The sequence below is a fragment of the Brienomyrus brachyistius genome, chromosome 7 (genome assembly GCF_023856365.1).
Source record: "Brienomyrus brachyistius isolate T26 chromosome 7, BBRACH_0.4, whole genome shotgun sequence".
NCBI lineage: Eukaryota > Metazoa > Chordata > Actinopteri > Osteoglossiformes > Mormyridae > Brienomyrus > Brienomyrus brachyistius.
Genome location: NC_064539.1, coordinates 21,615,929 through 21,632,791, shown reverse-complemented (window position 1 = coordinate 21,632,791; position 16,863 = coordinate 21,615,929). Strand labels below are relative to the sequence as shown.

Here is a 16,863-nt window from a genome sequence, read left to right as displayed (position 1 = left end):
CGTTTACAGCAGTAAGTGTCTTCAACGTGATTTAAAAGAGAGTGAGCGTAGGTGAAGGGTATTAACGCAAAACAGTACCGTCGCGGTGCTTCGGCGGTGAGAAGCCGGCAGAATGGTGCTGTCGTCATTGCGTGGGCTTTGGTCTTTTTCGAGGAAGTTGCTCCTTTTTTGAGAAAAGGATTCCGTAAACAGGATTTTGCATTTGGCAAGAAGTCATTCCCCTCCCAGCCCTGGTTCCTGCCCTTCCTGTCCGCTCTTGTCTCCGTTCCCGCTACAGATTTATGAAGATCCTGGTCACTGTTAATACGTCAAGGTCTGCTACTGGAAAGTGCTGTGATTTCTTTTTTGCGGCCATAGTTGACATCAATACATCAGACGGTACAGTTTTGTGTTGACTTTGTGGTGGACATGAACTTTATGCCTGTCGTGTCAGGCGGAATATAAAACCCCAAATCTGAAAACCAAGAGGGAACCGTAAGTATTGACTACAATTATGACACCTACAGTTTCCCGAGAGCTTAATTTAATGCCGATGCCCCCTTACACGTTAACATATTAAATTCCATATTAAGATTCAAAACCATTCAGTGAGGTGAAAACTAAGTTAAGGTGTAAGTATGGGCGGTGTGGTGGGTCAACCCCCACAGCCGGTGACCAGTGCTCTTTCGGTGCTGGTTTGGTGTCGGTGAGTTTGAGATCGATGTACGGGGTTGGCGCTCCGCTATCCTGAGAGCATGTGGTCCCCCTTATCCCGAAAGCGGATGGGACGGGGATCTACGCGTTTCCCCCATTCCTTATATTTCTCTAGTTTATCCCAGTACTCATCAGCTGACGCGTAGATTACTCATGAATCACTGCCAGTGTTTCAGTATTCAGGCGCTTTTACGCGGATGTGAGTTTCGTGGCTGGAATGGATCTGTTGTACCAGGTGAACGTGGGGGATGTCGAATGCCGTGCCGCTGCTTCGTACTGGTTTATGGCTCACAGGACCGATCCCGGATGTTCTGGCGCCCTAGGCAACATTATATTGAACCCCCAAACCCCCGAGCAGCTGAAAACAAATTTTCTCAATACATTTATACTGAAATCGTTTCCCCAGCACAGGACATCTTACCTTGCTGTTAAGTAGGTTTCACATGAGAAGTAGTTAAATATTAACATAGTGTAAATAAGTGTAATGTCACTCGATGTTTTGCGCCCCCTAATCGAATGGCGCCCTATGCGATCGTATGCCTATATGTATGTTAGCATAGCATTCATTTGTAATTCCATTGATGATTAATGTTAGCCCCTATCGGCCAGCTTGTTGTAACCTGGCTATGCTGTATAATACATCGCTTAAGTGTTTTCTGTTTTGTTTATTACAGTTTCACTCATAGATTTTCACCTGTTACATATGGAGAAAACATGTACTGGAAACAATCCACTGTTTATTACAGTATACAGTAGACTACTGTATAAACCTTTATAAATATACAAAAATGTTATAAAGGGTGCAAAGGTGACAAACTAATATCTAAAGATGGCTGACACAAACCCATTAACAGTACAGTATGCTTGAAATATCAGTTAGGTGCTTAATGTAGGAAATCAACTCAGTCGTCAAGTGAGGAGTGCTCATGTAAGAACGTGTGTGTGTGTGTGTGTGTGTGTGTGTGTGTGCATGTGTGTGTGTACAGGCTAGAGGTTTGGGCCCACCCTCCAATTTTTTTATGACACACTGCTTTTTCAAATTTTATTATAAGAAAATATTAGAAATACTTAAAACAAATGTAACTGACTGGTGGCTGGTTTTGAAGTGTAATGTAACAATTTACTGTGCTTTGTGAGTGCAATTCAATGAATGCAAGTGCATTGATTGTATGAGTTTTGTCAAAATATCCACCCCTTGTCTTTAACACAGCAGCACAGATTCACAGCATCCTTTCTAACCATTTTTGGGAATAATTTGTGTCTTAAACCCTCCAAGCATCGTTTCAAGCATGCAAACACTCCTGTCTCATTTGCTAAACGATCGTTTTAATCTTGTTGGTCCAGCTCATCCCATGGATGGCCTTTCGTCTGTCCACAAGACCTGATCCCAGGCCTGAATACTCCAGTGTTTGTGTCGTTTAGCCTATAATAGTCCCTGTTTCTTGTTAACACCACAAAGTAAAGGTTTTTTGGCAGCAACTCGACCATCCAGTGCAGCTGCTCTCAGTCTTTGCTTGACTGTATTAAGCGATACCGGTTTCCCTCTGTTCACATTAATCACAGCCCTCAAACCAATTTGATGCCACTTTCCTTGCCCCAGACTGTTTCCGGTCACTGTTGCTTCCTGTCCACCTTTTTCTGTATAAACTGCAGCTCACTCCATGCTTAGAAACATTTAGCATTCTGGCTATTTGCCAATGAGAGTACCCTTCTTCACTTAAAATGTCAATATGAGCCCCCTGTTCAATTGTTAGCTGTGGCTTTCAATCCATTACAAGCATAAAAATAAATATTCATCAAAAATTCTTACATCAGTTGTGATACAGTACAACAGACGATTGAAACAAGGAGCAGACAGCGCATTAAACCTCTCACAAATTGATCTGGGACAAGGCAGACAAGGGGCAATTATTTAATGTATTAAGACACAATCAAGAGAGGCGAAGAGCAAGTCAAGCTCTGAAATTAGATATAGAATTCCAGTACAAAGTGAATGTTAATGTACTAAAGACAGTTCTGTCTTCAAAACCAAAGTGATTTTTCTATTATCGTTCAGCTCTACTCAAAACACACAATACGTTAAAAAATATTAATTGGTTATTATATATCGTATTGTGTAAAATGACGCAGCTAAGCGACAAGGCAACCTTCGTTTTCGTAGCAATTATTTTGGCATACACGAATCATAATAAGCAAAATAATTCATGTCGAAGTGAATACAAAGATAGGCTAAGCTACTCCGAGAGGCTAAATGGCAGATATCTAGTAAATGTCGCATTAGATGAGCCCGTCAAACCTGAATGTCTTCTTTTAAGATATATTTGCACTGCAGTCTTGCTGTGGTAATATTTAAGTTCTGCTTTGCAATATTGACAGACGACTGCATTTTCATTCACTTTTAATGTGAAGTGCTCCCACAGTCTTCCTTCTGCCATATTGCTACAGTAAGGACAGTTTAATCGATGCTTTGTAATAATAGAGTTAAATCGAGTAAATATATATTGGGGGCATATTAACTGAGACAGACGCATGCCTATATTACTGACGTATACACTACAAGTCACTTATTTACTGAGAGTCTGAGACCCACACCACACATCTACATCCAATACACACTCAAATTAACACTCGCGTACCGAATATAAACCGACTAAACGTAGATATCATTTGCTTCTAAATATTGCATTTAAAAAAACTCGGATATAGGCCTAATTCAGAATTTTATTCGTGTGTGACCAGTGTGATCAGTTTGCTTTCTTGTTTTTGTAGGTAATTTTTTCCGTTATTGTTGATCTATGCATTCTGAAGTACGCAACTACTGAAAGGGTTTCTGCAGAACAGAGGACATTTTTCACGCAAGTGTACATGCTGGGGCTCGAAATTGAGAATATGCGCAGTCATAACTCTATCGTAAGTCTGGCTCTGCAGCTTCGAACCAGCGCCGGTGTTCTGTCGAGTTAAACTACCGTAGTGATAATCGATAACCGCAACCCTAACTCTAACCCCTAAAACCTAACCCTAATCCCAAAACAATGGAACTGCACATGCGCAGAAAGGCTCGGAATCACGTTTCGGTAGCTCAACTCGTCTGAATACGGGGGATGATTAGTAACGTTATCAATTTGTCACGTGCCGCTCCAGAAGTGAAGGCCATCTATTCATAGTCTTGCGTAATAAATTACGGTTAGTTGCATTTCTGTTTCCACACTAATTCTCGATTCTTTAGTTTCCATTTTAACCCAGTAAAAGAGAGTTCTCATTTCAGGTTATTTGCATATATCTGATCTGTACCTATCTTGACAGAGGCTGCAGGATTAGGTCGTGGCTGTGAGCCTGAGTCGTCCCAGCACCGCCCCCTACAGGAATTCCCCAGCATGTGCAGCCAGTTACTATGGGTGCTGTGTGTGCTCCTTCAGGTCCTGGGGCATGTCTGCCTAATCGGTAAGCCCAGAGTCTCAGTCTGTCCATAGTTTACATGAAGTCTGCCACATAGAAAATTCAGCCTGTATTTGATCCAACAATAATAGTGATTATGGTGATGTGATATGGTGGGCAGAGCCTGAGGTGTCCCTGTATCTGCAGGACAGGAGTTGCCTGTTCCATATGAGCTCAAGGCGAATGCATCCGGATGGTCCTTGTCTGTCACCTGGAAGAGTCATTTATATAGCAAGACACTACTCTACGATGTTCAGGTCCTTCAAGAAGACAACAGCGCCCCTGTATATCAAGTGAGTTTAAGTGTCTGCACTGGTGACTAACCGATGTGTTGATATTGATGTTGATATTTATACACTGAGAACCAATGGAGATCTTCTGTTTGGTGATTGCAGAAGGTCCTAAGTAACACTGTGAATCAGGATGCCATGAGCCAGTCCTTCACGGTCCACCATTGGAAATGGATCTCCTCCTTACCCCTGAACTGCATCTCACACAGCGTCAGAATCCGCTCACGATTTGAAAGCCAGGCCAGCCAGTGGAGATCCATTACTGGTCAGCAACTCCACACTCATACACGCAGAGTGCCCAGTGGTGCTACTCACAGCCCCAGGGGGAAATGGGGCTTTGAGATGCATAGTGGATGGACGTGCTGTCAGCTGCTGTCTCTTTTAACCTGTGTGTCATCGGGTAGCGGTTCCCATAGCAATCCCACTTTCTGCCTCTCTTTTCTCGGTCCAGTGACAGACACCCCTGAAGAAGGGAATGTGTATCCCAAGAATGCAGTGGCGCTAGTCGGCAGCCAGGTGTTGTTCTGCTGTGTGGTGAAGAAAGAAGATTTCATCAGCTTTACGTTTAAGAACGTGAAGAATGAGATATGGATAAAAAACAACGTTGCGGTCATCGATGTGCAATATCTGAACGCGACCCCCGACTCAGGACATGACGTCCATTGCAAGACAATCAATAAGCAAAACAAGCAAGAGAGTATTGGAACCACAGTTTTTGTGGGCTGTGAGTATGCTTCCCACGGACACCCACCATCCACACTCCGCATCTGGCAGTCATGGCACCTTAACCTGTATGATGGTCCTCACAAAGGCCTGTTTATCTCCAGACCCCCCTGATGACCACGACTTGCAGTGTGAGACAGACCTGCAGTCTGTGACATGTTTCTGGAAAAAAGGCCGGAGCACCAATCTGTGGAAACATGGGGGCACCATCTATACCTTAAATGGCAGGTAGCTGAACCGCCCCTCCCCTCCTCAGCCAGGCCGCCGTCAGCTTGCGTGTGACTCACTGTCTTCCTTACCTCACTGCTCTGTCCAGTAAGTGCACAGAATCAAGCCAGTGTAAATTACTTGCGCGCCCACCTTCTGGAGAGTCGACGTGGACCCTGGTTGCTGAAAGCCCACTGGGGAGGGTGGTGCTGAAGCAGACGGTGGACCTCAGTCACAGAGGTCAGTACTGGTCTCCATTTGGTGCTGAGTCACCACCAGAGCATATGCACACTAGGGGTGTCACAGTACTGTCTGCCCTCGGTTTGGTATGTGTCACCGTTCTTGGACCAGGGTAACAGTACAGTTTCAATATCTTTATATTTAAGAAGTAAAAAACACATCACCCTTTAATTAAACTCTTTTATTTGTCCAATTAACTCTGCATTCCAAAAAATGGTAGCACGACTAACTAGGCCTGTTTTACATCTCTGCTGTATGAAATCAAGGAGAGAAAAACATTAAAATTAAAAATTGACAGCCTGTGATTACAGAGCCTGTACAGGCAATAATTAATTAATTTGGAATACCAAATCTTATCGATATAAAGAAATAATTTTATTTGACAAAAACATATATGAAGTTAATCATATCACTGTTAAAATGCAGTGACAGGCAATGGGAGCACAGTAAGTGCAGATAGATAATCAATATTACAAACTCCACACCCAAGAGAGCACAGAATGTTTTTGGTGCAGCAGATCCACATAAAGGGAGCAGAAAGACGCATTGTTGTGAGTGGTCGAGTTATTTTAATAAAGATGATGACAGCTCTTTTAAAATGAAATACTCTATTACTATTTGTTTAATACTAGCAGTGTCACAGACAAGGAAATCAACAGTTTCATGATTACACGGCAACAAAACACATGTATTCCACGACAAACATTACACAGTTACGGTATTTATATTTAACATAAATACAAATGCCCATATTAATTTACATCATTTAAAGGTTCGTGCAGTGCAGTTCAAAGCATCCTGGCTTCTAACCATTCCCACGGCATCACATTATATCAGCCAATTGTCGACAGTGGGTGGGATTATGTCAGCCAATTGTCGACAGTGGGTGGGATTATGTCAGCCAATTGTCGACAGTGGGTGGGATTATGTCAACTAATTGTCGACAGTGGATGGGATTATGTTAGCCAATTGTCGACAGTGGGTGGGATTATGTCAGACAATTGTCGACAGTGGGTGGGATTATGTCAGACAATTGTCGCCAGTGGGTTGGATTATGTCAGACAATTGTCAACAGCCCATAAGATTATGTTACCCAATTGTCGACAACAGGTGGCGTCACCAATCATACAGTGTCGTATGGCTGAAACAACATCCGTTACATTTGAAGTACGCGGCTTCCATTACCGAGGAGGCAGATAATTTGCACCATCTGCTGCTGTATAATGACATTTAAATTCTAGCCCTAGAAAATAAGACGACCCCAGTTTTGTAGATGTATTTTTTGTCAAAAAACACCATCTTATATCCGTGCCAATACGTGTAGGACAATGATAGGCATAGTGTAACACCACGGTTCACGTGTGTGTACTGAACCATCAGTGGTGTACCAAACGGTTTGATAAAATGCAGTGTACCGTTATACCCCCAGTTCACACTCAACTCCTGCCTTTCCCTTTTCCCCCCATCTCTCCGCAGTGGTACTCCAAGCTCCCCAGCAGCTGAAGGTACTGGAGGGGACTTCTAGGAATGCCAGTGTCTCGTGGAAATGGAACTCGTCAGTGGACGTCAACTTTGAGGTGCAGTGTGAAGTGCACCTGAACTACATCATGGACGGGGTGGGTGCATTAAACAGCACTCTGCACTGCTGTCAGAAACCGCAGGGTAGAGTACTATTAAGCTTTGCCTGGTAGACGCCAATGGAAGCCTGTTAACCCTGCAAATGTCATCTTATATCAGTCACCACTTACTCTCGTCTCTCTGTTCCTAAGGATCGTCCACTGCCTACTTCTCCCCCACCACGGACGTACTCAGGAGTGGGCCTAAGCAGGCTGCTGCTGGAGGACCTGCTGCCTGCTACCATGTATGAGCTCAAGATGCACTGTGGGAAGCTGGAGAACTTCTGGAATTGGAGCTCCTGGAGCTCAACCAGCTTCCGCACCACTGAGTACTGTGAGTGTAGCTTCTCTGTCGCCCTCCATTGAAACACTCTCTGACCTGTCGGGCGATGTTAGGTGTTTTTCTTTATGGTGCCACAAGGTGGCAGTATTTAGTCATAAACCAACACATGCTCAGTTCTGCTGTGGCGTGATATCATGCAAGCATGCTGATATTTATGTCTGATCTGACTGCAGACCCAGATACCCCAGACGTATGGTTTCAAAGGGACAGTAACAATACTCTCTATGTCATGTGGAAGGTAAGACCAGCTACAGATTAATCAAAGACCAGTTAAGCGATTGGTCCTTTCCTTTAGCTGTTATTCCTTGAAAAAGCATGAGAAGGTATTCCCAGGCCACAGACAGAAGTACAGAAAGTGACAGCGAAAGATCCCAAGTCACTCCTATCACTGAGATAGGAGATACAGCACACTGGGTTAGCCAGCAGCAACACAGTTTGGGTTAGCCAGCGGCTGCACAGATTGGGTTAGCCAACAGCTACACAGATTGGGTTAGCCAACGGCTACACAGATTGGGATAGCCAACGGCTACACAGATTGGGTTAGCCAACGGCTGCACAGATTGGGTTAGCCAGCGGCTGCACAGATTGGGTTAGCCAGCGGCTGCACAGATTGGGATAGCCAGCGGCTGCACAGATTGGGTTAGCCAGCGGTTGCACAGATTGGGTTAGCCAGCGGCTGCACAGATTGGGTTAGCCAACGGCTGCACAGATTGGGTTAGCCAGTGGCATCCTCTGCCCAGCGACTCCATACTGTTTCAGCAGCTTTGTCTTCCATTGCTGTTTCACCAACTATCAGCCCCTCTCCTGGAGTAACGGGTGGCTTACAGAGTATAAGGTGACCTGGAAGAACCTCACCGATGGAATTGAGCAAACAATAAAGGTGGAACCATCCCGTCATACCACTGTCATCAACTTAGGAGAGCACGGCCACCATCACACTGTAATGGTCACAGTCACTGCCTCCAACTCTGTGGGCTCCTCGCCTCCTGCTGTCATCATTGTCCCTGGGGGGCAGGAAGGTAAGATGGGTTGGGAGGGGGGCATAAAGCTGGAAGCCTGACACTGTGGTAAGAGACCGGCGTCAGGCAGCAAGTAGACACATGGTCTGTCTTCTGTTTGCAGACCACATGCTTGCTATCTCCCGGGTGACCGGCACTGATGGTGGGTTCGAGTTGTCCTGGTCTCCACACAATAGCACCACCTGTGGGTATGTCGTGGAATGGCACCCAGCGGACATCAAGAAAGATGTGGAGTGGCTGAAGGTGCCCGCAGGTCAAACTCGCGCCCGCATCGAATCAGGTGAGGGCCTCAGTCTTTGCGTGACCCAATCAGGAAAGCTTTGCTGAACGCAACATTGTTACTGTTTATTTCTGTGTGTTCCCATGGTGTGAATGGAGTGATTCTGACTGTATATGTAAATGTGCAACATGGCTAACATATAAAGAAGCCTGCGTTTGCACGTCCCCTTTCCTGAAGAGGGCGTCACTGACAGGTTTGTGTTTGTGCTCGGCTGGGTGACTCCTTCCCTCCAGCCAGCTTTGTTGCAGGGAAGAAGTACAATCTCACCATCTACTCCTGCCAAGCCAGCTCAGAGGTGCTGGAGAGGAAGGAGGGATACGTACAGGAGCTAGGTGAGCACCAGGAGCAGGCTTCTCTCTGTTTGGGCTTCTCCCACTCTCTTTGCCTGAGCTTCGCCTTGCTCGGCCTGGGCCCGATCACCATCTGATCCCGAATTTCTCTGTCCTCGGTGTCTGTGCTGACCAGTTCCGGCCGCGCCTGTTCAGAAACTGACAGCCACGACTGACGCTGTGCTGTCTTGGGGCAGGATTCCCCCGCAGAGTCGCGGGGGATTCATCCGTGGCTACATCATCAGATGTGACTCACCTGATGTGCAAAAAGGTAAGTGATGCCCCCGGCCCCTGACAACATGCAGGACACGCCGCATTCATAGACTGTAGATACAGTTTGTGGGCATTACGACACATCATATTATGCTAGAGACCACCAAGGGCAAAGGGTACAGTAAATTGCAGTTTATGCTATAACAGCAACGTAGGATTTGTATGTTCTTTCTCACATGATCATGTGATTAGTGCTGGTTAAATAATCTCTTTGTGCCCCCCCCCCCGTTCTCATTTTACCAGTGAATATCACTGATCCTGATATCCTGGAATACAAGTTTGCTGGGCTCCCCCCAGATACCTATAAGTTCACAGTGACGGCCTACACACAGATTGGTGAAGGTGTATCGAAGGAGGTCTCCATCAACATTACTATAGACGGTGAGCTCCTAGTATCTCTCTTTCCATGTCTCATTCCTACTCTAGGATCATTATACCTTCTGCATTTATACACCCATATCCACATTTTTTACTTACGCACATTTTCTGTGTTTTATAAAATCACTCATTTCCCTTTTACTCACCAACGTTCATTTGTAAAAAATGTTTTTTTTTAAATTACTTTTGTGACATTAGCATATCCATAATCATTTTCCTTTATTAGTTGAAATGCCAACACCTATCTGTGTTGATGTGGAAGTTGATTTGGAGGGACGCGCATCTTGGCACACCTAGGCCGTGTGGTTTGTGTGGGCGGTGCTCGAGATGCACAGGAGAGCCTGAAAGCTGCAGAAGTTGTCCTAATACACGGTGTGCCCTTCCACAGTGTACATGCTCCTGGTGATGATTTTCATCACCATCGCGACCTTCACCGTCCTCCTGGGCATCGTCGCGATCGTCTGCTACAAGTCCAGGAACTGGTGCGTTCTTTGCGTTTTGGCTTTTGGTGTCCAAAATGGCATGATTCACCACGGCGTGTGTGAAGCACGTTTTTCTTTTTCACGCTGGTATTCCACCAACAGGCTCAAAGTGACCTTCCACCCTGAGGTGCCACGTCCGAAGATCTCCAGCGAGTGGATAGTAGAGAAGGTGAGCTATCTGTGCCCCATTTTTGACCTCGTACATCTGATATTCTGTCTATGGATGAGTTATTCAGTGCTTCTACTCTAGAAAGTTAAGCTATACAGGCACGTCTGTAACCTTCTGGAGCATCATTGTCTTGTCTCATTCTTAGGGGGCATTACTGATGGTTACAAACCCCTGTGTCCATGACCAGCTTCACATTGTGGAGAAACAGGACAAGACAGCAAAGCTGAAGCTGAGCAGAGAAATGAGCTATGACGATGCCTCCCCGCAGTTCCTGGAGACTTACAAGCTTGGGCCGAGTGGCCAGCTCAGAGCACAGCCCACTCGTAGCCCTGAGCCCCCCCCCTCAGGTCCCGCACAGTCTTCCAAAAGCCCAGGGTCCAATAAAGTCACTTACACCAAAATACAAACTTTTCTTGAAGTGTCACCCCAGGGACCTGAGCCCCAGATGAACACCCCTTCCTTGGGGGGTTTGTCTACTTCGCCCAAAACCATGGACAGCTACTTGCCACAGAGTGCCAGTCAGGAAGACAGACCCCCTGCAGAGGACTCATCCCCTCCCACCCACCCCAATCTGTCATCTTTCTTGGCACCTCCCCCCTGCTGCTCCATTAGCAACCCCACCTATTGTCCTACATTTCCTGCTCAGATCTCTAGCTCCCCCAATGGCTTCTCATGGTCAGTGTAGTTTGTGTAGGACCTAAAACATTAATCTGGGACAGACTTCCTTAGCTAGTGGAGAAAACATTACTCAGAAACACAATGATGGTTGACAGTGTCACTGAGCACAGCATACACCAGGCCAGTGGTTTACTGCTATTACTGCTGTCTGTCCTTAGGAATAACTACACCATTGCTACATATTGGCCAAATGATTGTTGGATGTTGGGTTCATAGCCAGTGGTGTGGCTATGTAGGGGGCGCAATTAACAACCCTGCAAATTGGAAAGGATGATTAAGATGACTGACCGCATCGATAATATGAGTGTGTGAGAGTGGAGGGGTGACCTTGGCTGAGATAGAGGAACCTATACTATATAAATGGACACTTGGCAAGGAGCAGATCCTGGGGTGTCAAATTTGATAATTTCAATGAAAATTTCTATGGATTCTGTTCATTTCAACCTTTTAATAGCGAATTACAAATGTGGCACAGCAGCGGTCTGCGTGGCAAGAAAAAGCTTTATTCCGTCAGTCCGCTACAGCCTCCTCCTTTTGTCTGTATATATAATTTTGTGTTTTCTAAGCGCATTTTCGCGCATCCCTCTTCTGAGGCAAAGTGAAATTACCTGGCAAGTCGGCGCCCCCTCAGAAGTTCGTGCCTTAGGCGGCCGCCTATGTCGCCTATAAGATTGGCCGGCCCTGCGTCTCCACATGAAAATGGTGTTTGTCGTGCCAGTGCACCCTCGAAACGGGTAATAAATGTGCACTATTAAACCTTCTTAAAAGTGCTGTATACTGTGAATTTTAAAGACAAAACAAAATAAAGCAGAATTTTACATAAGAGATGTGTGTCTTGATGTAAGATGAAACGAAATGCCGCGAGGTGGTCCGGGCACGTGCTTCAGTTGCCACGGCAGCACTTCCGTAAACAAACGCAGGCTGCTTAGAGATCGGCGCTGTACCGCTGCCCCGTCTTGCGTTTATTTATTTATTTTTTTTAATGGGAGAAAAGGAAAAATCCGAGAAGGAGTGAAAGCGGTAAGTGAGGATGCCGATCGGACAGAATGGGAGGCCGGCCTGCCGGGAGATCACCGGACCGACGCCGCATTCTGTGGCACTGGTGAGCATTCACGTTAGGCACTACTGGCACCCCCGGTTCACAGTAAGATCTGCAAAAAGTAAAATATTAGAAAGTAAATACCCGTGATGAAATGAAACTGATGAAATATAAATTCATCGTCTAGTGCGTACCCGTGTTTAACCGGATTAAACTGACATCAATACGACTCCCCAGAGGGCAAAACTCCCGTCCACAATACCGCACGACTTCCTCATCCTGGACCGGCGGCGGCAAGAGACGGCCCTTGCCGAGGTGTCGGACTTCACTCGCTACCAAAAGTCCTGCGAGGTCCGGAACCAGTGGGAGATCAGCACCGAGCGCCGCATGGTGCACCGAACCACTGAGAGGCGGGTTCAGGATGCAGTGAGGGAGCGCCTGGTCAGCCTGGAGGACCGCAGGGACAGGTGTTAATTATGAACGCGCAGCCGCGTAAAATGAAACGATCGAGATAAGGCTGAAATACAGTGGAATCCAGTAGATTACATAAATAGAGCAGGCAATGACATATTTATATGTCATTTACTTCTGGGAGACACCTGTGTCATTTCCAATCAAGAAGAAACTTGCTGGATGAATAAAAGTAACTTTAAGTCAAAATTTGCCTGGGGTGTGAATAATTCCGGGCTTGACTGTATGTGTGTGTGTATATATATATATATATATTAGCTCGCTCCCACTTTCTCCTTGGCATCCAGATTGCGGTCATTGTTGGAGACTGAAGAGAAGGAGCTCCTGTCTGAAATGGAGGTGCAGGAGGAGACGGCACTGGAGAGACAGGCTAAAATGCGTGAGAGGGCGAGGCTGCTGAAGGAGAGACGGGAGAGCGAGAGAGAGAAGGAGGTCCTACTCAGACTGGAGCAGCTGTTCAGGTGATGGATCACACAGAACTGCGGGGTGGCCACAGTCAGGAGACAGTGACTGACTGGATACCTCACAACCGTCTGCTTTGCAGGGAGCAGAGCGAGGAGCTGCGGACTGCACAGGCACGCCAGCTTCAGCACGAGGTATGTGCAGAGCGTGCCGCTCAGCTGCGCAGTCGGGAGGAGGAGCGCTTGCAGTGCCTGGAGGAGGAGCGGTTCTTCGCCCAGTTGTGGGAGGCTGATCGGCAGGCGAAGGAGGAGCGGGCGGAGCTAGAAGGGCAGCAGCAACGCAGCAGCGCCCGGCAGCAGCGGGACATCCTGTGCGCCCAGATGGAGGCTGCTGAGCAGAGGAGGGTCCAGTCCCGGAAGCTGAAAGAGGAGCAGGCTCAGCTGCTGGTACGGGGAGGGGGAGGATGGCGCTGTGGAGGCTGCAGCGTCAAGCACTGTGGTGTGATTCCATGTGCCTGTCGCACACAGCGGGAGCGGCAGCAGCTGCAGCTCCTGGAGGAGCAGCGGGAGCGCGGCCGCAAATGGCAGGAGCAACAGCGCGTGCGTGGGGAGCTGGACCGTGCGCTGAGGCTGAAGATGAGGCGACTGGCACGGGAGCAGCAGGAGGAGCTGGCCCTGGACATGCGCATCCTAGAGGAGTTGCTGCAGGAGCACAAAGGCGAAAGCCACGAGCAGGAGCGCAGGAAGGTGAGGAGAGAGAAGGGGAGGAGATGGATGGCGAGCGGGAGCCTACCTCACCCTCCCCCCCACCCTCTGCAAGCAGCAGGAGCTGCAGCGGGAGCAGCATAGCTACCGGCAGTACCTGGCTGAGCGGGCAGAGGAGCAGAGGCGCCTGGAGGCAGAGACGGAGCAGCTGATGGAGGAGGAGCTGGAGCGCGCCTGGCAGCGCAGGATGGAGCAGTACCGTGCGGGGCAGGAGGCTCGGAACCGCCTCATGAAGGAGGTGATGGACACCCGGCGCCAGCAGATCCAGGAGAAACGTAAGCTGGGGAGAGGCGGGTTAGCGGACTGGACAGGACTCTGTCATAGGTCTGTGCATGACGTGCCGTCTCCCTTAGTCCAGGAGAACATGGAGAAACAGGCTCAGCTGGAGCAGGAGAGGGAAGATCTGAACAGAAACATGCAGAAATATCAGCAGGAGGAAGAGCAGGAGAAGGAGAGGTATCTAAGGTCCGTACACTAACATACGCGCCAGTCTAGCAACGGCCATAACAGAAACCCCATCTGATCCTCCTCCACAGCCTTAGACGGGCCCGTCAGGGGTATAGAGCCGACCTACTCTCCCAGATACAGCACCAGGGACAGATCCGCCAGTCACAGCAGGCTGAGCTGGAACGTGAGAGCCAACAGCAGCTGGCCTTCCAGGAGCGGCACCAGGGCAGACTGCAGGAGATTCTGACTCGGCCCACTTTCCACCCGCGGCCGATCCACCCTTTTAGAAGGATGGCGGAGAACGAGCCAGCCTGCACTGAGCTTTGAACTTCTTCACCCACGCACACCCTTATTATTACTGTAATACGCTGCAATTAAATATGATACACAGGTTATTATAACGTATGAATAATAAACTGGTTTGAAGTGTATTTCGTGGAATTCCTATTAAATATTCAAATAGGGCCCTTGACTTTCTGGTCACTAGGGGGCAGTAGTTGCTCAACTTTGGCTTATGTCATTGTTGAGAGGCACTCTGACCTTTCTTTTAAGGCCAAAGTCCTGCAGGTTTTATGGAATGAGATTTACATAGCAGCCATCTAACAGCTGAAAAAGAGACGATACGACGATCCAAAAATATCAAACATTAATAAGGCATCTGGTGTTGGCCCCGGCCCAGGGTTGGTTCCCGCCTGCGCCCCTTGTCTCCGGGATAGGCTCCGCCCCCCGTGATCCCAGTTGGGATACAGTGGTTACAGTGATGAATTGATGGAATAAGGCATCTGCGGCAGACTAAAAGCTCGCAAACGGGCCCTCCATCTTTTGGGGGACGACTGGGGAAGTTGGCCTGGGCAGGAGAGGGCGCAGATGGGAAGGGTTGTGCGTCATGGGGTTCCGGTTGAAGAAATTTTGTCCTGGGCCCAGGAATCATGTGTGGTGGGTCTGCCCACAAGAGTCACTACTGGGGTCCCCCATGTCCCCTGATGTGCCCTAAAGGGAGAGTGTTAGGAGGATAATGGTAGAACCTCTCAGTGAGAGATCTGTGTGCTCAATCAGCCAATCAATAAGTCAATTACTCAACACAAATTTTATTATCCATCATGGGCAATTCACAAGATACTATAATACACATCAGTGTTTCCCCTTAGTGGGCAACCAACAACAGCACAGTTATATGCTTGAATTTTATAAGCAATCTGCTCTTAACTTTGACCAGCAATGTAGGCCCGGTGACCAGCATTGGTGAGGGTGTATCACCACAGATGCCGGCATCTGGTGATCTCAGGAAGAAAACCAACCAATAACAACACTGGCAAGCCACCCACAAGGCAGCTGATTGGCTGCTCAGAAACACCCAAATGCACTAAAAACAAACAAGAACCTAGAGACGGCAGTGAACCATCATAGTATTACGCAACCCAATAAGACAGGTGTGGTGCATCTTGTCAGATCTGAGAACTGGACCGACCAGATCCAGCCAGCGTCTGTCTTATTGTGCCGAGAGGCGTGTCTTTCAGGCACTTCTCCCTCTGACAGCATTGTGACATGGGCCTGTAAATGCTATTTAGGTGGGACGCCGCAGGCCTGCCTATGAGCGGCTCTGCTCAACATCACCCTTTTAATGGCTGAATCAGTAGGTCCCTTCCGTGAGCTCTCACTATTTCCTGGTGTGAACATCACAGGCCATGTTAGGTGATCCCCCCCCCCCCACCCCCACCGATGGACAGTGTGTTGAGACCACAGTAGCTGCCCCTGTTACTGGTGTTTTGAAGTGTGAAAGCTTAACCACTGGATCTGCTGGGGTGTAACGTCTGCGGTGGTAACCTTGTGTTTATCTCCACACACCCACCAGTGATCGTTTCATCATCACGCCACACACTCTTGGACCAAGCAAACTCCACCACTCCCTATGGTCTAAGACCCTGGCTTGGGTTTATATCTACAAAATTATCTTAATCCTTCTGCTAGAAGATTATCAGATCCCATTCTATATCGTCCGTGTCAGACAAGTCAATATGAGGTGATCTCTTCGACATTTCTTGTTGTAAGAATCAGATTTTTCCATCATCTGATTGCCAATAGTAATAATACATACAGGTACATAGATGTAACACAGATCGCTTGCATTACATATATGCTGCAGGTTGGGATTTTTCCGTGTAAGAAATGTAGTGTTTTCACAAGTGATAAATGTCTCTGCTTACCTAATTCCACCCAATGTCATCCCCATACCAGTCTGAGGAGTGGCTTGGAAGGAGAGCCATTAGCAGCCGCTCGTAGGAAAAACATGCTTTCACCCAGTTAGCACTGCTGGGGCAGGTCTGAGATGTTGCTCAAGCTGCCACAGGTTCAGGCTGAGGGTTAGGCTCAGGCAGGCACAGAGGACAGTGGCACTGAAGATCGCGCCAAACGCAGAGACACCTGTCCGTCGTTCCTGCTCCTGGATGTGATTCTCCGTGAGACTTTCCAAGCGTCTGCAGCCCAATCGAGGGACAGAGATGGCAGACTATAACGTTTATTGTAAGGTATGACGTGTTCTTTCTCCGCGTTTATTTGAAAAGGCAGCGCGGTGGTATTCCCTCACA

General features: G+C 47.7%; 3 protein-coding genes across 5 annotated transcripts in view; all 3 read left to right on the top strand.

The window, feature by feature from the left end:
• The first annotated feature begins 76 nt into the window (after nucleotides 1-76).
• On the top strand, nucleotides 77-11,978 carry LOC125745890 (leukemia inhibitory factor receptor-like). 2 transcript variants are annotated; one of them, XM_049019146.1, is made up of 18 exons: nucleotides 77-474; nucleotides 3,997-4,134; nucleotides 4,276-4,421; nucleotides 4,524-4,683; nucleotides 4,870-5,142; nucleotides 5,246-5,369; nucleotides 5,458-5,588; nucleotides 7,065-7,204; nucleotides 7,358-7,538; nucleotides 7,721-7,785; nucleotides 8,344-8,566; nucleotides 8,670-8,846; nucleotides 9,080-9,178; nucleotides 9,312-9,446; nucleotides 9,692-9,829; nucleotides 10,215-10,308; nucleotides 10,411-10,477; nucleotides 10,623-11,978. In XM_049019146.1, exons 2-18 carry the CDS (start codon nucleotides 4,068-4,070, stop codon nucleotides 11,160-11,162), a joined length of 2,760 nt encoding a protein of 919 aa, XP_048875103.1. In that variant the 5' UTR covers nucleotides 77-474; nucleotides 3,997-4,067; the 3' UTR covers nucleotides 11,163-11,978. The 2 variants fall into 2 exon arrangements, with proteins under 2 accessions (XP_048875103.1, XP_048875104.1); XM_049019147.1 differs by lacking the exon at nucleotides 77-474 and having other exon boundaries at nucleotides 4,000-4,134; nucleotides 4,281-4,421.
• A 132-nt stretch (nucleotides 11,979-12,110) lies between these two features.
• cfap53 (cilia and flagella associated protein 53) lies at nucleotides 12,111-14,709 on the top strand. Of its 2 annotated transcripts, none has more exons than XM_049019149.1 (8): nucleotides 12,111-12,257; nucleotides 12,432-12,661; nucleotides 12,953-13,126; nucleotides 13,210-13,513; nucleotides 13,595-13,813; nucleotides 13,890-14,106; nucleotides 14,185-14,287; nucleotides 14,368-14,709. In XM_049019149.1, the coding sequence occupies exons 1-8, from the start codon at nucleotides 12,186-12,188 to the stop codon at nucleotides 14,603-14,605; spliced, it is 1,557 nt and encodes a 518-aa protein (XP_048875106.1). In that variant the 5' UTR covers nucleotides 12,111-12,185; the 3' UTR covers nucleotides 14,606-14,709. The 2 variants fall into 2 exon arrangements, with proteins under 2 accessions (XP_048875106.1, XP_048875105.1); XM_049019148.1 differs by having other exon boundaries at nucleotides 13,887-14,106.
• A 1,838-nt stretch (nucleotides 14,710-16,547) lies between these two features.
• myo5b (myosin VB) overlaps nucleotides 16,548-16,863 on the top strand; it is a 44,449-nt gene continuing 44,133 nt past the window's right edge. The window contains exon 1 of the mRNA XM_049018553.1: nucleotides 16,548-16,803. Within this exon, the coding sequence (XP_048874510.1) occupies nucleotides 16,777-16,803 (27 nt within the window). The 5' untranslated portion in view covers nucleotides 16,548-16,776. The remainder of the gene's footprint in view (nucleotides 16,804-16,863) is intronic.